General features: G+C 45.1%; 1 protein-coding gene across 3 annotated transcripts in view; it reads left to right on the top strand.

Moving 5' to 3' along the window:
- The window catches only part of SLC10A7 (solute carrier family 10 member 7), a 195,648-nt gene extending 177,495 nt beyond the window's left edge, over nucleotides 1-18,153 (top strand). For 2 of the 3 annotated variants that reach the window (XM_070415273.1, XM_070415272.1), the window contains 2 exons: nucleotides 14,056-14,201; nucleotides 15,722-18,153. In XM_070415273.1, coding sequence (XP_070271374.1) covers nucleotides 14,056-14,201; nucleotides 15,722-15,751 — 176 coding nt within the window. In that variant the 3' untranslated portion in view covers nucleotides 15,752-18,153. The remainder of the gene's footprint in view (nucleotides 1-14,055; nucleotides 14,202-15,721) is intronic. The other variant, XM_070415274.1, reaches the window with a different exon arrangement.
- Nucleotides 18,154-21,973: the final 3,820 nt, after the last annotated feature.

Genomic DNA, 21,973 nt, shown 5'->3' with positions numbered 1-21,973 from the left:
CTCCAGAGGAAGTACAGACTATCAGGGGCTCCATCGGAAACAATACCACCGCTTGTCCGTGTGCTCCCGTGGTTTCGGCTCAGGGCTGCAGATAATTTTACATTTTGCCAGGAGCATCCCTTGCTGTGGGCTGCCCTAAAGGCCGTGAACTCTCCCAGAGCCCTCTCCAGCTTGATGCCGATGTTCGTACAGTAACCAGAGCTGTTTTACACAGCAGAGACCGAGAGCAGCTCGTGCCCTAGTTAACACGGCAGTGCATACAGTGGGTCAATAGATCGCATCAAGAAAGAAATTCGATCCCAGGTGTCCTGTGAAATTAGTGTTTTATTTGTCTTTTCTCTTGAGTATTCAAGTCACTTTTGTTATCTAGAGCTCTAATAGCCATAGGAAACTTCCTCACCATACCTGGAAAGAGAATGTTTCAGGGTGTTTGAGATCCTTCAGTGAAGTATATGCTTGGATTCATTTTTAATGTTTTTAAATGGCAAAATGAAAGCATATACTCTGAGAACGTGTCAACTGACAATCGGCAGTCCGGTGTGAGGTTCCGCTTGTTTCTTATTTGCAAAAGCATGTCTCAGTGGAAAGAATGCTATGTAAATGTTAAGTAGAGTGTCATGACCAACACTTATTGCAAGTCCAGTATATGTCTTACCATCTATACCAGTGGTGGCAAACCTTTTGAGCTCGGCGTGTCAGCATTTTGAAAAACCCTAACTTAACTCTGGTGCCGTGTCACATATAGAAATTTTTTGATATTTGCAACCATAGTAAAACAAAGACTTATATTTTTGATATTTATTTTATATATTTAAATGCCATTTAACAAAGAAAAATCAACCAAAAAAATGAGTTCACGTGTCACCTCTGACACGCATGTCATAGGTTCACCATCACTGATCTATACACTCTTTGTACAAAGGCGAATCAAGCAGCTCTTCCTCCTGACATTTCTACTCCATCATGAGTCTGTAGCTGAGCTGTGACCAGAAACTATGCACTAAGCAAAAGGAATATAGGTTTTCTGTAGACATCGGCTTCTGGAAAGAGTAGAAAGAACCACAGACCTGAGTCTAGTCAGGATCCAAGTTCCGGTTCTCTCACCAGCAGCTGGACCACATCCCTGAACTGCTGTGGGCCTCGGTGTCCTCGGCTGTGAAATGAGCAGGTGGCAATGAGCTTGAGGTTCCTTCCAGTTTCAGATGTCTGAGTCTGCGCTCAGCAGCTGATGTCTCCGTTCTGTAAGACAGCAGTTTCCCTGCTCTATGTGAAAGGAAACAAGTACTTCAGAGGAAGGGTTCTGTGAATGATGTTACAGTATTTCAGGAAAGGAAATCCAGCTGTTGCTTCTTCCTAAAGATTAGAAGATACCATAATACTCTGGAAAGATGTTCAGAGGAGAAACAAAATCTGAAACAGTTCTTTTTTTAAAATAAATAAATAAATATATATATATATGTATATAATATATATGTATATATATATGTATATAATATATATGTATATATTATATATATATAATATATATGTATATATTATATATAGATAGATAGATTTCAGAGAGGAAGAGAGAGGGAGAGATAGAAACATCAATGACAAGAGAGAATCATTGATCAGCTGCATTCTGCATCCCCCCCCTACTGGTTACAAGATGAGGATCAAGCCAGCAACCCAGGCATGTGCCCTGTCCGGGAATAGAACCGTAACCTCCTGGTTCATAGGTCAACATACAAACACTGGGCCACACCGGCCAGGCTGAAATGGTTCTTGTTTTCAGTTTTACTTGGAAGCTCTGCAAGAAGATTAAACGATTCCCTGCAACTTGGGCTGAGAGGATCATTTAATAGCATCTCGGTTATTTTCTCAAGAGGAAATGGAATTGAAATACGAAAGTTTGCCTTTCTTTTTTCTTTTCTCTTAAAGCTTATCTGTGATTCCACTTGGCACATGAAGATTATTATCTTAATAAAACTACCCTTCCTACAATTGGGAAGCACTTTTTAAAAGCACTTAACTCATTATGTCATGGTACCTGAACAAGGCAGAATATTAGCAAGTCAGCAATTATTGTCCTATTTTGCATGTGCAGAAATGAAAGCATAGAAAGAAACTTAAGAACTTATCCCAGATCTCGTAGAGACTAGAGTCTGGGCTTCCGGACTTCCTGTACTGCATTGGATAATAGTATACAAAAGGGCTTAGAAGACCAAAAAGTGCTACATTATTCCAGGCATTGTAACTGTGATCTCAGCTTGGGCTTGGATGGTTTTATCAGTTGTTTAAAAAAGAAAATTAGCCGTAACCGGTTTGGCTCAGTGGATAGAGCGTCGGCCTGTGGACTGAAAGGTCTCAGGTTCAATTCCGGTCAAGGGCATGTACCTTGGTTGCGGGCACATCCCCAGTAGGAGGTGTGCAGGAGGCAGCTGATCGATGTTTCTCTCTCATTGATGTTTCTAACTCTCTATCCCTCTCCCTTCTTCTCTGTTAAAAAAAAATTAATAAAATATATTAAAAAAAAGAAAGAAAATTACCTCCAGTTGCATTGCTGGTTATAAGATGGTTTTTAAGTACTTAATCTCTATCATTGTTCCCATAAACATATTTCCATGTGGCCCAGTCACAAACTTGCACTCATTCTTTCATTCTTTCTTAACAAAAGGTTGTGCCCTATTTAAAGTGAGTCTTGATGAGCCAGCCCCCCCGCCCCTGCCTTTTGTGAGGCGACAGCTGCCTGTCCTCCATTCCTGCCCTCCATTCCTGCAAACTAAGAGCCAGAGTGCTGTTCGATAATAAACTACTAACGTGGAAACAGAAGTCAGAGTAAAGATAGAAGATACAAGCTTGTCTTTGGGGCAGAGCCGTAAATGTTTCTGCCCTGCAGTCCAGTTACAGTTCTGTAGGAAGGCAGCTCGGGGACCCCTGCCATTGGACCGACCCTTAAAGATGCCCTGGCGTTGGAGGCCCGGTAAATTTTACTACCAGGCTTAAGAGACAAAGGGGAGCATCTGTCATTTGGTGCTATTTTCTGATCCACATGAAGAGAGAAATGTAAGTTCTCTAACAAAGCAATGCACTTATGTCCTCAGAGGTTTTTGGACTATTTTGTTTTGAATTTTTTATTCTGGATTTGGTGTCTGAAAATCACTACTATAACATCCAGACTTTGTAATAAAATTCCAGGAAGTCTCCAGGTTCCGGGCAGCAAGTATGTGATTAAAGACAATAAAATCTCTGTGGGGGATTCCCGGGCTGACCCTCAGGAATCAATCACCTTCGCTCACCTGGACGACCAACGCACTGGTGCACACACTCCTCACCCATGGTTCCTGTGTCAGGGACTGTCCAACCTGTTTACCCACAAGCTACAGTAAGAAGATAGGTTGTACAGGGTAATCCATTGCACACTTGCATGTGTGTGAACATTTTACAAAATAACGTCACTCTTACTGTAGGTGATACATTCCATAATCTATCCAAGTTCTAGATAAAACCCATTTGGTTGATTTTGCAACTCATTAATGGGTCATAACCCAAGGTCTGAACAATATTACTTTATGCCTCGGTTGGTGAGGTGATAGCCTCTTCCTCAGAGAGTTACTGGACAGGCTTTGGCTTCTGCTGTCCCTTTTTCACTGAACTTTAACCCAAATTCCTGATACATGAAAGAACCAGAGATAAATCAAGACTTGGGATAATTCTTGATTTGCCATGATAGAAGATCCACCTACATTTAGGTTTTATTAGTTCAGCTTCTGTAATAGAGTTTCTAAGCCTTTCATTGATTTATTTTAAAAATTGTTTCTCTATTATGTTTTCAATAGAAGTAGTAATAATAACAGCTGACGTTGAGTATTTAATAGGCAAACACTGTGCTGAGTGCTTATATGAAGTAATTCACCTGAAAATCCTTTAGTGGTGGCAGTGTGGTGTATGACTGGACTGGTCAGTTTAGACCTCAGCGCCAGGGACAGTCGCTCAAATGGAAAATTCTCACTGGGGTAGTCAGCTACTATTTTATGAGAGCAGCTACACAACTGCTTGTGTTATCTTTATCAACCCAACCGGTGATGTTACTAATTAGCATAATGAATTCAGAAATAGGTTTTTATTGATGAATTACTAACTTGTCACTGCCCATGATAAATGTAATAAATGGACTCCTTGATATGCAGACTGCCTGAGAACTTTGAAGACATGTCCCGCCCTAGCTGGTTTGGTTCAGTGAATAGAGTGTTAGCCTGCAGACTGAAGGGTCACGGGTTCAATTCTGGTCAAGGGCACATGCCCAGGTTGCGGGCTCAATTCCCCAGTAAGGGGCATGCAGAAGGCAGCCAATCAATGATTCTCTCTCTCAACATTGATATTTCTATCTCTCTCTCCCTCTCCCTTCTTCTCTGAAATCAATAAAAGTATTTAAAAAGTAAAATAAAAAAATTAAGCCACGTCCAACTTTCTAAAAGACTCTAGCAAATTCCACAGTCTGAGGAGCAAGTCCTTGGGCTGTGCTGAATGCTAGGCTCTGCCTGGTTTTGTGCCCAGCGGCTGTGAGGAGGCTCCATGGTTGCCTGAGGCTGACTGTGAGGTCACTGAGTCCTGCCCTCAAATGAGCTGCACCCGCTCTGAGTGACCCCCTCATGCACGCTGCCAGTGAGAGTACCGGGAAGGTCAGAGCTGGGCGCGCAGGTTGCTTACACTGTTTTTGTGCTTGACTGCTAATGCACAGTGAGTTAAAAAATGCCTTTGTGGAGTTATTTTGATAATAAAATGAGATGAAATTCTAAATCAGCCAGGCATAGAGACGTCCAAACTGGCAAGCCTATATTGTTCTCCCATCTCACCAGGTTGAGGTGAACATTAAATCGAAAATAGATATGAGGACACTTTGAAACATTAAAAGCAGAAGGCTCTGGTATTTCCTGGGTGCCTGCTACATGCTAGGCACTGTATTAGGCACCTAGATTGCCTTATCATCTCAGTTATTCTTCACAGCAACCCTGCACAATAGCTATTATTGATCACATTGTCCACACTAAAAAACCGAGCCTCAGAGAGGTCCTCCCAGTTCACATAGAGCTGGCCCGCAGCGGCTCCTCAGTCCACCTCCAGAATCTCCTGGTGTCCTCTCACTCCCCGTTGTTACCAGACTCGGCTCTGAACCTGGCCCACCTGGAATCACCCAGGAGCTGTCCAGTAACAGGCGTGCCAGGACCCCTCCCCACACCCATTAACTCAGAATCTTTCATGCATAGTTTTGAGAAAGCCACCCAGGTGGTTCTGAGGCGCGGCCGGGGCTGATGGCCACTGCCTTGGACCACTTTTTGTGTCTGCCTTTATGTTCCACTGTGTCCCAACAAAAACACAAGACAGGGTTCTACCTACTTATTTGTTCATAAAATTGGCCATTTGTGTGTACCGATTTGTGGAATCCACAATTCTCTGTGTTATTAGATGCGTAAGTACTCAGTGGTTAAGGAGGACAGAGGAGATCATCGTTTCCAGAAATGGCTCCCAGAGTTTCCTTAATTTCCTTGACTCCATTGTATGTTCTTCTTAATTTCTTCTTCTGCCTAAGAGTCTTCCCCATGAGGTCTTAACTGCCCAATTCGTGTATCATTGAGAATAAGTGAAAGGCAGGAGCCGGTGGGCAGGACGCCATCTGGGCAGGTTACACCCCAGAAACCCGAGGCAGCCTTTTTAAGAAAGGCGGATTTAAGGGTAAATAACTGATTTCTAATCCCCCAAATCAAAACTGCCTTGTTCTTTTATGTCAGAATGCACCTTTTCTGAGGTTTGTGTTCATCATACACATGGTACCATCAAGAAGAAAGTTACCATGCTAGCCGGTTTCTCAGTGGTTAGAGCATAGGCTCACGGTCCAAAGGGTCTCGGGCTCAATTCCCAGTCAAGGGCATGTACTTTGGTTGCAGGCTCGATCCCCAGCCCAGGTCAGGGTACATGCTGTTTTTTTCTCATGTTTCTCTCTCTTCCTCTCTCGGGTGAAGATTAAAAAATATATGTATATCCTCAGGTGAGGATTAAAAACATATATATATAATCACACACACACACATCCTCCAGTGAGGATTTAAAAAAGAAGAAGAAAGTTATCACCAGAGGTGATTATCAGCCATGTTGCTAAAATTTTTTTTTAAGTGTACGTTAAAAATAATTATTGTTCATTGGGATCACAGCTTACATTTACCACTTAACTAAGATTTTTGAAGCCTTCTGGAAGTTCCACTGTTAAGAGGATTATGGATTTCTTTGCCTCAGACTTAGAATGTCCACGTGCTTGCCTTTATTTATGTGACAACACGCCTAAAACATCCTATGAAACTAAACCAGGCTTCCAGGGCCATCAGGCAGCCCGGTCTGTGTCGATGACCCTGTCCAATACATTCTGGTGACTTCGCATGGCTTTTGTCATGTGAAATCCTCGTTTCTATTTCTGATGTTCTCACATCCTCGAGTGTGAACAGAAGCCAGACTTTCCCTTTAGAAGACAGACGACTCTTCATTCACAGCCTGGAGAAGTGAAAAAGTTACCTCACTGCCCTTCCTGCCCACTGGTCTCCCTCAACATGGCGATGCCTCCTGGAGACACAGCCGCGTTCGCATGCAGGCTCCTCGGCGCAGTTCTTCAGTTCGTTCTTAACTCCCTGCTCGCTAAGTACTCCACGATGCTTCCAGACAGGTGAGGGTGCAACCAATCTCCCGAGGCCGACACCTTCCCTTGGTGGAGTTAAATGTTTCATTCCAGCATCTGGTGAGCCCGCTCAGCGGTTCATTAAACATCCTTTCCCACCAGAACTTGCCTATTTCAAAACAAAAGCAGCACCAGGTGCTCATTTTGGTCTAGTTTGCATCTTTATTGACATAAAACTTTCATCAAAGTGGTAGCATTACAGCCCAGGTAACTGAAGGCAAAAACAATCTTTGATTTTCCCAATGGGCCGAAAATGCTCACAAACCAACTTCTATCCCAAGCGAGTCAAAGGCCAGCCACACAAACCCCTTCGTTGAAAGGAGCGCCTCTCCCTTTCAGGCCTTTCCTTGTAAATGTTGCTCTTAGGTCTCACCCTCGGGTGCGCTGCGCTAATATTGTCAAGCAGCTCTTCGCGCTGGGGCTCCTCAGGCCTCTGTGCTCCTCGCTGCACCCCCCACTGCAGTGCCCGCTGATACCTGTCAGAGGCCACACCTGGGCAGCTCTCGGCTGATCTGCAGGCCTCTGACGGACCCAGGCCCCCAGGCCATCACCTGGAGGCAGGTGGCCTCCTGTTTACTCTACAAATCGGGGTGATACAGGCTCGCTGAATCCGACCTCTGACAGCAGTGCTGCATCTTCTCAGTCCCCTGTGACCGGTGGGCTTGCTCCTCGCCTGCCTGGCTTCGGCTTGGTCTCTCTATCTTCTCTCCCTGTTAACTGAGTAAGAGCATAAGACGGGCGGGGGGGGGGGGGGGGGTGGTGCCCATTTGTTCACTGCATCGACCCCAGTGTCTGGCACATAACAATGAAGATTTACTACTTACCAGACATACTATTTCACTTAAAAAAATACCTACAAAGTAGGTACATTTTACAGATGTGGAAACCGAGGCTGTGTAACTTGCCCCATGATGGTCACTCAGGAGTTAAGGGGTGGACATGGGGTTCCAGCCCAGGGCTTTCTGTCTTGGCTGCAGGCCTCTTTCCTACTGCACTGTACTGCCCCATGCAGGCTACTGGGTCTGATGGATTATCAATCCTGCATGAGACATCTGTGTTACTAAAAACTAGCTTGCTTTGGGATAATCCTTCCTGAAAGCCTTTTGTAACCAAATTCCACAACTGCCTTTGGACCTTATCAAAGCTTCATTTCGTGCTCTAGAAATGGCACATAATGGCCCCTTTGTTTAGTCATTGAAATAAATCAGTGCTGGTGAGTTTGATTTTCTGTGACTATTTGTCTCCGAGAGAAAGACTGTGGGGTGTGTGTGTGTGTGTGTGTGTGTACATGTGCTGGGGAAGGGGACACGGAGATTGGCATTTAGTGATGTCGGACAAGAGGGTTCGTGTTTCTCAAACACTGACCGCCTTGCTGGACTGCATTTTGATTGAGGAGACTGTCCATCCCAGTGACTGTCAAAGGCAAACATGGGCTTTCCTGAGAGATCCACTGACCAGGAAGAGCGAGAATTCAAATAACAATGTGTAGGGCATTTGGATGGTAAAGTTATGGATGTTTCTAACTAAGAACAAACTAAACAAAAGTGGGAAATCACCATGACAACTAAAGAGAGAAGCCACTGGACCCCCAATTGGCCAGCAGCTCTCTCCAGAGCTCAGCAGAGAGTCGGAGGAAGCACTTAAATGGGAACAAGTCGTGTGAATTCAGGCGAGCGGATCTTTGAAAGACAGGAAATGGTCCAGGTGATTGGAGTAGACCATCTCTCAGCCACGTGAGAAAGTAAGTGTAATATTAGATTCCAAAAAATACAAAGGGCGTTTTCAAAATATTTCCTCTCCTGTTCCTATTTTTATCCTATAAAATACAGTCCTCCCCAGAGGGGCGTGTGAACAATTCCCTTTACAGTCCAGTGAAGCATCAGGTGTGTGTTCCACATCCTGTCGCTTTCAACAGGAAACATTACTTTAGCACCTATTCCTACATAATCAATCACTCATGTATTGAGTACCAGTCCTGTGCTGTGCTTAAAAACACCATAGGAGAGTCAAAGAAAATTATAATACTTGGCTTGTGTTCAGGAGAAACAAAACCTACACAGAAAAGAGGAAGACATCCATGGGGGCCACCTTCATGGTGGAGGAAAATGCAAAGCCCAGGAGAACCCAGAGTAGGATTTAGGCACCTGGTGAGAAAGGACAAGCCCAGGCGGGTTCAGCTTCTCCAAAGACAAGGCAGGGCTGGGCCGGAGCCCGGAAGGGCAATGGGCAGCGGAAAGTTGGGTTTGATGGAGTTAACGTCGCTTTGTGATGAAAAGTAAGAGACTGAGATCCAAGTCTGCCTCCACCACCTGCCCGGGTGTGTGATGGCAGACAAGTCACTCAGCTGCTCGACACCCGGTTCCTCATCTTTAAGTGGGAAAACTGCCACCATCGGCTGCTGAAGGATTGAGAGAATGCAGGCAAAGCACTGGGCGTGCAGGGAGCACTTGCTGCAGGGGGTAGTAACTGGTTTGCACTGAGGTTGAGTGGGTAGAGGATTCGATGAATCGGTTCTGGAAAGTCTGTGTGATTCTTGAGCAGGGAGTGGGCTTCCATTGACATGGGCTTTAGGAAGGTGAATCTGACTGGTCTGCAGCGTTGATGAAGGGAAGAGTCTGAAGACGGGCTCTGGCAGGAGGCTGAAGAGTCATCTTGGCTTGATTGTTTGAGGAACTGAATTAGGAAGGTGTAGTGAAAACCGAGGGAAGGGGAGTGTGGGTGGAGGGGAGAATCTGCAGGAGCATCGTGTAGAGCTGGTGGCTTCCTATGGAGTTGGAAAGACAAATGGGATTAGTCCACATGATCCCCAAAGTTTGAGTTGTAGAAGCTGGGTGAGCCAGTGGCAGAAAGGGGGACACCCACCCCTTAGTTGGGGGAAAGTTGAGGTAGTCAAGGCCCCAAGAAGGCATGGACTGTGCCTGTGTTCTCCTTACGTCCTCAGCACGAGAACAGTAGTAACTCACAGACAGCAGAGGCCCAGAGAGTATTTTTTAATGAATGGATGGATAGATAGATAGATAGATAGATAGGTAGGGAGATAGGGAGATAGGGAGATAGGGAGATAGATAGAGAACAGTGTGCACCTACAAGTAAAATAAACTCTAAACAATAATATGAAGTCAGTAGTTTTTATATTGTGAACTACAAATAACCCTTTAGTGGAAATTGTACAAAGGCCCGTGTTTAATCTTTGAAGACAAATATCTGTTTCTCAAGGAAAAATAGAAAACAGTTCATCCAGTAGAAAGTAGTAACTTGAAACTCGAACACTGATACAAAGGGAATATTGTAATTCAGAGAACATAAAATAAACATATTTAAAGTGGGGGTGAGGGGACCTGTTCCGGTTCACATTGTTTTATCCCTTCCATCCTGGGAACAAAGAATAAAAGAAAAGGATAAAAGGAACCCCTTGCTTGCTTGTTAGAAGAAGAAAGCTTGCACTTGAAGTTCCTACCGGGCAGATGTCTGTTGAAAGCTGTGCTTATGGAAGATGCTGCCGTGTCAAACTCTGTTGGGTGATTTTAGACGAATGTGTCATGTGCGACATGGAAATGTGGCGTGCTGCACATTAGGGATTTCCCGAGTGCTCGCATCAGGCAGTGACGTGCCGCGAAAGGGCTCTTTATCTAGCCACACGGTGTGCGTGTAGAGCAGTGGGGAAATGCTTTGGGTGGAAATTACTTTAGTCAGAAAAAGAATCCATTTACAGTGTGCGCCTTCAAACATCTTTCAGACAATGCATTATATTAAAGAGGCATTTTTTGATTAATGTTTTATAAACATTTTTCAGCATGACAGCTTAAAGTCCCTGTAAAATTGTAAATGCATGCCTAGTGTTCACTTCCATAAAGTCGGATGCCACCTCATAAAGTCTCGTTGGCTCCTGTCAGCCATGGTGACACAGAATCAGTACCTGGTGCATTAAAATTAATTTCCTTCATTTATATTACTGCAGTGATGGCGAGATGAAAAGAGTCCTATATTTAAATTTTACTTTTAAAAGAAAACTCTTTCTAGCGAGTTTGTGTTGTTTTTAAATCATTGCGCTTTTTTACCTAGTTAGTGAGTGTAATAAACATGGAGTCATAGTACAGTAACGTTATGATGGGATCTGGAAGAATACAAACCCATCCATTCAACGCACTCCTCTTGAGCACCTACTGGATGCTCAGAGCTGAAGAAGAAATGGTCTCAGACCCTAAGAAGCTGAGCTCAGTGAGGAAAACACACAACGATACCAAGTGTTGGGACCCTGGGCTGAGATGAGCCCCAGGTTTGGTGAGCACAGAGCTAGAAGCCAGCCTTGGATTCAGCTTAAGAACAAAGGGCTGAAAGATTGAGCTGGTCAAGAAGTGGGTGATGGACATTCCAGGCAAAAGGAGCTCAAGTGCGAAGGCCCACAGGCGGGACAGGGTGTGGGAATGGCGCATGGCTGGGCTGGTGACGAAGGACGCACAGGGGCTCCTCATGGCTGAGCACAGAGGCAGGAGAAGGGAGGAGTGAGACACAGAGGGAGTGGGGGCCAGTCAGAAGGTCTCGTCCCACATGATAGACAGCTGCCTGACTTGATATGATCAGATTGTGCTCAACAGCGGTCACTGGTGCAGAGTGGAAGATGGCGTGGACAGGACAGCCTGTCTGGAGGTGGTGAGGGAAGTCCAGCACAGGCAGGAGAGACTTCCTCCCGTGAGGTGGAGGGTGGATTCAGGTCCACAGAAGGTAGAGGTCACTGTACCCTGGAAGCTTCTTGAGGGTAAGGACGTGGCTCGTCTCTGTCTCCCTCTCCAGGGTGGTCCCCACAGTCGCTTAGTCCCTCATCCACATGAAGTCACAGGAGCCCCTTAAGGAGAATGAGCCCACAAGGACTTCTGCCTGGAAAGCTTTCTGCACACCAGGCCCTGTTCTGCTTCGAGGAGTTGCAGTCCCCACGGCGTCTGAACTGAAGACCTCGGCGTCTCCCCTGACATGGGGAACAAGTTGCCTGCGTGGCAGTTCCGACGTCACCATGGGGAAAGTTTCCGTTTCCTCACTAGGAAAACGGTGCACAGGGTAGTTTTCATCAGCCTCCGGGTTACTGCCAGGCCTAGTTCAGTTAATGTGGGAAAGCGCGAGGCAGACGGCGCATGGCATCTAGTATGCGCTCAATACCTGAGAACCATTTTCACCCTTAGCATTGCTGTCTCTCTACCTAATCCGTCACATCCAGGGGATTTCTGATGTCTCGGACACTAGGACGCCTTGTATGTCTTGCAGTCGGTTTCCTGTTGACTTACGGTAGCAGCAGCCGCCTGACTGTCTCCCTGGCTTCCCTTCTGTGCCCAGTGACTCTGAGCCCGAGGCTTAGCCAAGAAAGGACACCTCAGGCGTTTTAGCCCAGCAACCACCGTACTCGAATTTGGGATCAGAAACCCCTGCTCTGATCACCTTTAGAGGCAAATATCCCCATATTTCATGCGCTCCCTGGAGCCCCACCTTTCCTTCACCCCCATCCCCAGCTTCTCTGCGTCATTCCTTTGGACCAAGCCATCTTTCCTGGAAACAGGGTGGGTGTGTTCACATCATCTCCTTTTCTCATCGGAATGACTTTCCAATGTCAGATGTGGCTTTTCAACTGTGAACGGATTGAGCATATTGTTTTTTAAAAGAAACCTTTGACTTTTCTATCGGCAAGAAGACAGAAACTGTGCAAAAACCTCAACCTGTGCTTTTGAAGTTCTGAGGGATGTTGTTGGGAAGAGTAGAGTGTTTTCCGTTTACGGCAATGACATGTGAGGCTAGGAGCAAGAAACAGCCATGAAAATGCATGTTTAGTAAAGGTGTGAAACTTACCAGAAGTACAAATAATTGAAAACGTGGAGCTTTCCCTCACTGGGTTATAATAAAAGGTGATTTCTGTGCCCTTACTGTGCATGCTTGGGAGCTGGGGTCCTTTTCAGAAGCTATTCTAAAGAAACGAGGAGAAAGCTAAGCTATTACAGCGATTCAGGTGACAGAGCTGACACACGTACACACCAGTCCTGACCACCAGTTCATATTAAAACCATTGGCAATAACAGTTCAACTGCCAGTGTCTGGATTGTGTTATGGAAGCTTAATAGATACACACTATAGTCAGCCGCTTACAAAATATGCACACCGTGCCCTTGGTGCAATAGAGTGTAGACTCGGGAAGTAGTATTCATGTACCTGAACTCCATTAAAACTTTCAATGTGGGTTTAAACAGTCAGCACTAGTCTTAGAGTTCGCCTGCCATACGCATTGTTGTATAGCATGCGAGACCCTTGGCCAAATGAGAACATGCAAAGCCTTTGTTAATGTTTATTTGGCTAAGGTATCCTCCTCCTTACAGCAGTTTATACCATACATTATCTGACCATATCCTTCCAGCTCTCAAAAGTGAACTTTGGGGCTTTGAAATGATGCCAGGAAGGCCTCCCTATTCCACGACTAAGCAAGAAAGGATCTATTTTGAACTTTGGCCTCTCTGGGATTTAGCCTTCCTGAAGAAACTCTATTCCACGCTACCTCCTCCCCTCTCCTCGGTAGACAGGCTGCGCATGCAGCAAGAGTTATTAGTGCCCTCAAATACCGAGCACCTTTTGAGCTTTCATTGGTTCCAGGTAGAGCTCATAGCTTATGTAGTGAAAGAGGATGCACCGACTCAGTGACTCACTTGAGACCTTCCCTTTCCGGTCTGTGAACCCCCCGGGGACTGTGGCCATGACCTAGTCCAGTGATGTCGAACCTACGACACGTGTGTCAGAGGTGACACTCGAACTCATTTTTTTGGTTGATTTTTCTTTGTTAAATGGCATTTAAATATGTAAAATAAATATCAAAAATATAAATCTTTGCTCTGGCTGGTTTGGCTCAGTGGATAGAGCGTCAGCCTGCGGACTGAGGGGTCCCAGGTTCGATTCCGGCCAAGGGCATGTACCTTGGTTGAGGGCAGATCTCCAGTAGGGGGTGTGCAGGAGGCGGCTGGTCGATGTTTCTCTCTCATCGATGTTTCTAAGTCTCTATCCCTCTCCCTTCCTCTCTGTAAGAAATCAATAAAATATATTTAAAATATATATATATATATGTATATATATATATATATATATACACATATATATATATATATATATATATATATATCTTTGTTTTACTATGGTTGCACATATCAAAAAATTTCTATATGTGACATGGCACCAGAGTTAAGTTAGGGTTTTTCAAAATGCTGGCACGCCGAGTTCTAAAGGTTCGCCATCGCTGACCTATTCCAAGTTCCAGTTTAACGGAGAAGGTCCTTAATTGACGACAGACTGAATGTGCCTCTCGATTTCCTCCCTTTGTCCGCCAGGAATCCCGATGCTGAAGATCGTGTTCGCGGGCCACGAGCACCTCTCCTTAATCTCTGTCCCTCTGCTCATCTACCACCCGGTGCAGATCCTCCTGGGCAGCGTGCTGGTGCCCACGATAAAGTCATGGATGGTGTCACGGCAGAAGGTGGGACTCCGGGCAGATCTTACTTGGATCCGAATCAGATTGAAATGCTGTTTCTGAACGTTAGCTATTCACACACTGCATGTTCTCATTCTCAGGGGACATATTTCCTTAACTAAATCCAACAATGATGCATGGATCCACTTCAGTGTGAGCAGGAGGGTTGAGGTTAAATGTTTTGAATGGTTGTAAAAGTACAATTATACTTAAAATGCAGCTTGTAAAGCTCCTTTCCATTTGCTCATACTGAAGGGCATGGTGCAATGGGGTGAATGTTCAGTAAATAGACTCAAAGCACATGTGACCCGTGAGCCAGCCTGCAGCCAGCTCTGCCCCTGCTCGCTGGTGACCTGGGGCACATCACTCCTCTGCCCTCAGTGTCTGCCACTCGAGGGCTGACGCTGACATCTCCTCCTCGGAGTTGTGGGGGAGCATGTGGCAGGTGTCTGACAAAAGCTAGCTGCTGTGGTTTTCTTTGCTGTCACTGTTGTCCATTAGTGTCTGCAACACTGTTTGCAGCAGCTCTGCTACCCCCGCTGTACGGGTTGGGGAACAGGCTCAGAGAGGGAGCAACTTGCCCGAGGCCATGTGGGTGCTTTAGCCCATGTTAGAGTTAGGACTTGAACCCTGGTCTCTTTGGCCCCCAAAACCTTTCCCCTGCACCATGAGGTTACTCCGGACAGAAATACACATTGCTTTTCGAAGGAGCACCCGGGTCCCCAGGATCCTACCTGGAAAGATGAACGCATCCAACACCGTCGCTCATTTAGTTACTTAAAGTGTTAGTGAGTGCCACTCTGTGCTGGACTCCAGGCCTGGTCCTCCCCTCAGGGTTGGTAGAGGGGCATGTTAGTACCTTATTCTTTACTGTTTACCTATTCTGAAACTTTCAGATATACTTATGTTTATATCTATCAATGTATGTGTGCATTATAGACCAGAATGTCTACATATAAATTTTGACAGAGAATGGAGAAAGTTATCCAAAAATCCTGATGCCCTAATAATAATATACAGCCATAGCAAACAGCAGATTAATCAGAGTGAAACTTTCTAAATATTTCAAAGCTCTGGCATTCGTTCTGCAGATAAGAAGCATTTCCAAGGGGGAGACGACATTGGACAGTGCTGTTCATCTTCCCACACTGGGGCCACTGTCGAACTTAGAATAACCCAGAGGCTTAGGATGTCATCCCTCCCATTTGAGCATCAAAACCAACACAAAGCACCCATCCCAAGGGTATGCACAATTGCCCTGCAGACAATACCACTGAGACCTGCAGCCAACTCCAGTGCACAGGGGACCGTGTGAGTGGCCAGGCCAGGCTGGGGAGGTGACAGTCTGCGGGCCAGGGTGGTAGCGGTTGATGTCTGTGTCACAGAGGTTTGGGTCACTGGTTACCTAGTGCTATCTGGGTGGGCCTCTTCCTTCTCGTAGCATCGATGATCTGGTGTTTATTGACACTTCCACTCGGCTCATGGATGCTGTCCAACTCTGAACTGCATGTTCTCCTCTCTTGCAGGGAGTGAAGTTGACGAGACCAATCGTATAGCGCAGGAGGTGCCCGGCCTGCGGCGATGTACATATGTACAGGGTTGTGCACAGTCCTGAGACTCGTACTTGTGAATGTTGCTTCGATGCATATTTTATTTTTTTACACACAGAAAATGATATAACTGTTGAAGTGCCTTAAAAATGTATTTGACAAGAGCGTTGTTTCCAAAACCAACTTTGTTGGTTACTGCCAGGGGTGGTGCAGTATTTTGGAGTTATTTCTTTTCCTAACGCAGGGAACAGTCATCGTAAGTGACAAAAGCCCCAGCTTTGTGCATACAACTCTGTCATGGTTACTGTACTGTTCGAAAGGAGGTCGTACCATCAGAGAAATGCCCTTCTGAAGACGGGGACTACTTCCAAAGTCTTACTCACAGTACTTTGATTTACTGTGTGATTTCCTTCTACAACTGTGACATGCCTCTTATCAACTCCGCAGGAGTCATAGACTGAAAAGCATAATTTATCTGCATTCCTTGACATCATTTCTTTAGACATTCCTTCAAATAGTTTCCACACAGAAATTCCTCTGTGCCATGATCAGAAATTGTGATAGTATGTGTCTTAAATTTACTATAAGCTGCTTCAAAGAAAAGACCTGATGGTTGAGTTATGAGTCAATTAAGTGACATTTTGAGGAAAACTACAAGATGTGGTTTTCAGGATTTTCAAAATCATAGATGTTTCATTTTTCTTCCAATTTAATTTCTTTCCTGTTTTCCAACACACTCGCAAACTCATAACAGCCAAATGTGAGACACAAAAATGTTATCAGTTTGAGAGCATCAGCGATTAATAATGGACTATATTCACATTCCACAACTGAGAAAAACTTTTCCTGTTACATAGATGTGCTGAGCACAAATCACCCCTGTTAGCCAGAAGCAGCCTGTTACATCCTTGAATTAAGCACACTTACGGCATTTGAGACAAGTTATAAATGAAAATTTCCTTGGCAGACTTGACAAATGATTGTGACATTTAAAAAAATTTAAATCAGATTGCTGTTATGAATAAATGGAAATATGAAGGTCATAGATGCAAACAGATGTTACAGATACACATTCTTTCTACCCAAATTGGAAAAAAAAAATGGGCACAGAAAATGCAAAACCATTTATTGGCCAAATTATTAAGTAAAATTCATTCCCAATTGGGCTTCAGCTTTCAAAACAGTGTTGAATATTTGCCTCTGCGAGTGAAGAGCATTCAGTGGACCCAAAGAGAGAATAGAGCAATATATAAAGTCAGGGGAACACTCTGCTTCCCGCACATCCTCTGTGACATCCTCTCCAGGTGTCTTTCTTGATTTGACAGACAAGATCGGCGCCCGGGGTCACACTGGAGCCACACTGTCCTCGGCAGCTGTCTTGTTGTTTTGTCAACAAAAGAAAAACCATTCCTTAGAAACCTATCAAGTTTATCAATAGTGTGACTTTGTATTCTTGTTACTACCAGGTCTCATCTCCTGTGGGCTTCTTCTGACTCATTTCAACATCACTGGATTTCACAAATTTCAGAACAGTTATCCTCAGTGTCAATTTTAAAGCCAGTGCCAGACCTTGCATAAAACTATGCTAAATGGGCTATTTGTCAAGAATTTTCATTGTCGAGACTTTTGCTTGTAATTTTGTTTGATACTTTGGATGCTTACAAATGGAGCTCAGAAAGGTTTTTGTGTTCTGTTCCTGTAAACTTCTTTAAAGTTCAGAGTAAATGAAATTGAGTTACAATAAAAGCTAGCATTAGAATACTGTTTTTCCCCCCAACTTATCTACCTCTCTTGTCAAACACCTATAGTAGGTGTGTGATTATGGGATAAAAAATATTCAACTGAAAATACTATAACATCTTTTGCTTTTAAAAAAAAAGTCTTTTTTTTTAAATAATGTACATGGTGAATTTTGGTGGCTTTAGTGATATGTTTATGCCTATTTTTTTTACACAAATGCTGTGGCATATTTTTCCATAAAAGAAAAACAATTAAAATTTATTTTTAATTCATGTTTATTGGGATTTAATTATTCATGTCTGAAAATACTTTATTATGTTTATGTACTGTCAAGCTATCTGATCTATGCATTTGTTTTGTCTAAGTGTATTTATGAAAGAAATAATTAGATTATATTTATGTTTACCCATTTTTCCACCTGGATTTTTTTAATGGCTGTTATGAAATTTGATTATTTTAGTTGGTGATAATGTTCTTTTCTAAGTTTTAAATTTTTTGTGGGCTTTTTCAAGTTCTTTCCTATTCTGTTTGAAATTAACACACCTCTGGCTAATGTTCAGTGTTTGTTTATGCTAAATACCAAATTTTTTCAAAAGGATTGGTAAAGTAATGAAGTGGATTATTTATGATGAATGGAAGATGAAAAGGATTCTATGATTAAACAAAGAAATGTTTTAGAAATCACAAGAGAACCTGTGTCTTATTTTTAGCCTGATTTCAGATGCACTCACAATGCCTTCTGAGAACCTACAGATTTCTCTTGAGTCACCCAAATACTATTGCATCATTTGTGGTGAAAGAGACACAAGCTCCACCATCTTCCCAGGTTTCCATCTCAGTACTTTCTCCACACCATAACTTTAAAGCCAGAAACAGCCCTGGCTTTTGTATCAGAAATATATGTGTTCTCTGCATCAGAGTTGTGGACCAAAAGAGAAACATACCCAACAATAGTGATAGATTTTAAGTGATCTGAATGCTTGTTACCCTTGTTATTCTTTTGAAAGATAGAAAAGATGAGAGCTTAGAATGCCTTTTCCAAACCCCATGTTTCCTTATGAGCAAGTTACTTTGTTTGAATCCCATGCCTCCATGTTCTTCATTTGCTGAGCTTGGTTAGCAGTCTCTTCTCCCTGTGGGGCTGACTGAAGGGTCACCTGCCCCACCCGGCTTTCCTGTTCCCACCAGGGCAAGGCTGGCTCCCGTGATGTGCCCTTGGAAGATGCCTCCAGTCTTCTCAAACCTTTGCATCGTCTGATTGTTACTTTAGGTTTCTGTCTCCTCCAACACAGTCTTCATCTCCATTTTCCTTCTGTGCTGACACAGTGCCTGGCTTGGAGTAGCAGCCACAAAAATGTGTATTGATTTTCCAAATTGTGATCTTAATAGCTAGGTCCTCACCTTCGCAATTTTGAGAGCTCTTATTATAGACTCCCTTTGAGTTAGTTGTTGACCTTGGCTATTTACCAAAAGTGAGATTGTTGGATTATGGACATTCTATTTTTAATTTCATGAGGATCCCCCATACTGTTTTCCATAATGACTCTGCAGTGCTAAACTGCCCCCCCCCCCCCCAAAAAAAAGCCTTATGCCGAAGCTTTCTGCTTATTTGGGGGGAAATAAAATAAAAGGTTCAACATCCACCAAAAGGTGCCATAGATGAGATAAAAGAAAACATTCCAGTAATAAAGACACCAAATCATAAGTGGAGATTTTTACAGGAGATGATGAAAAGAATGCTCTTGGAAATCTTGGAGGAGCATAGAATTCGCTCTTAAACCATTACATCCAGATATAAACTAAGATGCGCTCAGATGTGAGAGATTGCAATACTAGCAGCTGCAGGCCCACCCCAGCGATGCCAAGCTACCAGCATGCTGTTCCTCAGGCTGGTGTCAGGAGGGATGCTTGGGAGGGCTCTCCCGGGATGAGATGGCCGAGCCCAGCATGCTCTGCACCACGGGCCATACTAGGTTCCTCACCCAGACTTTCCATTTGACTCTTGCAGCCACCCTAGGAGGAGATGTACATTGCCGTCCCCACTGTGTAGGTAAGGAGACTAAGGCCAGAGAGACAAACAGTAGTTGCAGGCCTCACAGCTCCTAGGTGAGTGGGGATTTCAACTCAGATTTTCCTGATTCCAGAGCCCACACGACTAACCACTACACAGACTCCTCCACAACCCTAGACTTCTGGAAACTAGCCTGATCCTAAACTCTGAAATCTGCAACCAAGGTTGATAAAGGATGTTGTTCTCTCCTTATGTGGAGTGAATCAAAACCCCCCCGGCCCACCTCAGAAATTACAGACAATCGGAGGAAGGCCAGGTTTCCTGCAGACACCAGGCCTCCGAGCCCACGGAAGGGAAGGCAGCACACGAGGACGTGGGTCCTGGCCTCAGCCCTGTTCCTGCCTCTTCCAGACATGAAGTCCTGCAGCCGGGCCATCTGTGCTCGAGTCCGTGCTCACTGCTGAAGTCCTGGGGTCTGGGTCCACGTGTGGCCCTTGGAGTCCTAGGTGGGCTTTGCCAGCGTGGCTAGAACCCAGCTGTATTTTTCCACCAGGACTCCTGCCCCGGGACCCCCTGCTATTACTACCTCCTGGGCGGCCATTCTGACAGCCCCATCCCCCTCCCCTCCAGCAGTCCTCCAGCTCCAGCCCTAAGAATCCCCATGTGCAAGGAAGACAGCGCAAGATTGCATGTGTATAGCTCGCTTCTCTGCTCACGAAGCCAAATTGAGAATTGAGTAGCATCATAGGTTTGTTATTGGGATCGAATGAGAGAACCCCTGCAAACACTTCGTCACAGTGCCTGGCACTGGTAAAGCCCCGTACGCGGCGGCTACTATTGCTGTTGAGCGCCGATGGGAGCTGGGTGAACCGAATTGACGGACGTGTGGCCTCAGACAGGTGGAGGCCGGCATGGGGCTCTGTGCTGCCCGCCTTCTAAAATGCAAAAGACCGACGACGAAGTCCGTTACATGTCACTAATCAAGTCAGGAAGTGACCAGGGCACCAGTCTCTACGTGGTCAGTTCATGAAGACACTGCTTTTGAATGTTAAGAAGGTTGCCTCAATCCCGGCTTCCAGCCGCATGGGGAGGCGCTCCCAGCCCACCGTGGCTGCCTGGGCCCTGCCCTTTCCTGCCTTCTCCGAAGAACTCCACTCGGAGATTGTGCCCGACTCCCCGCCAAGCCGGAGTCCGGCTGAGAACCGTGATGATGCGGCTCAGGGACAGAGCTGCATCATATGGATTCTGATTTACCGACGCCTGGCTGGCATGAGTTGTGACTATGGGGCTGGCTCTAGAGCAGACCCTCTGTGGTCCTGGCCCTCCCTCTCTGAGGGCCCGTCCTTGAGCTCTGACTGTGTCCAGGCTCCCCTTTCCACTTCATCCAGTGCCACCATGGCCCTGAAGTGGCTGTCTGTCCCCTTTAAGGCACCCCTCCCCCCCCCATCATCCCTTTAACATTTCTAGGAATTCTGGTCTTCAAGACTTTCTTCCCACCAGTGGTGGGAACTTTTGAGCCACGCCCACAGCGTCAGTCACCTTCTGTAAACCAGCAAGGACGCCCAGATCTGTGGCCCTGAGCTCACATTTCCAATTTCATTTGGGCATTCACACCTGAATATCCCCAAGGCCCCTCTGACCCCACATGCCCAAGAGCGGCGGTTCTCAACCTGTGGGTCGTGACCCCTTTGGGGGTCGAACGGCCCTTTCACAGGGGTCGCCTAAGACCATCGGAAAACACATAGATAATTACATATTGTTTTTGTGATTAATCACTATGCTTTAATTATGTTCAATTTGTAACAATGAAAATACATGCTGCATATCAGATATTTACATTACGATTCATAGCAGTAGCAACATTACAGTTATGAGGTAGCAACGAAAATAATTTTATGGTTGGGGGTCACCACAACATGAGGAACTCTATTAAAGAGTCGCGGCATTAGGAAGGTTGAGAACCACTGCCCTAGAGGAAAAGTCAATAACTTTTCCCTACATTCACCCTCCCCAAACCAGCTTCTTCTGGTGGCATAGCAACCTCCCCAAACCTGCTTCCTATGTTGGCATAGCAACCAGGCCTAGTGTTCTCCCCCTCAGCCTTCACAGCTCACTTTTGATATTCAGTTAGCAAATTCTCTTTATTCTGTCTGCAAAACTTCTTAATTCCTGCCTTCTTCATCCCACTGCTACTAACTTAAAAGACCTCTGTTAGTGTTCTTTTTCCCTCTAGGATTGCCTTTCTTCCATCCAGGGAGCCCTTTGCTGACAATCACCTGCCATGTGCTGGGCTCTCTGCTAAATGCTTTCCATGAGTTATCCCATTTAGTCCTGTGACAATTTTGGATGTTGGTGTAATTGCTCCCAGTTTACAGATGAGAAAATGGAGGCTCCAAGAGACCAAGTTCCAGATGCCACTTATAAGTAACAAAGTCTGGATTTCCACCTGGATGGCTGACTGGGCCAGCACCTGGGCT

The sequence above is a fragment of the Myotis yumanensis genome, unplaced genomic scaffold, assembly GCF_028538775.1.
Source record: "Myotis yumanensis isolate MYYU_CA2020_CCGP unplaced genomic scaffold, mMyoYum1.0.hap1 SCAF_5, whole genome shotgun sequence".
Taxonomy (NCBI): domain Eukaryota; kingdom Metazoa; phylum Chordata; class Mammalia; order Chiroptera; family Vespertilionidae; genus Myotis; species Myotis yumanensis.
Note: the sequence above shows the minus strand (reverse complement) of the source record. Positions and strands in the feature narration are given on the sequence as shown.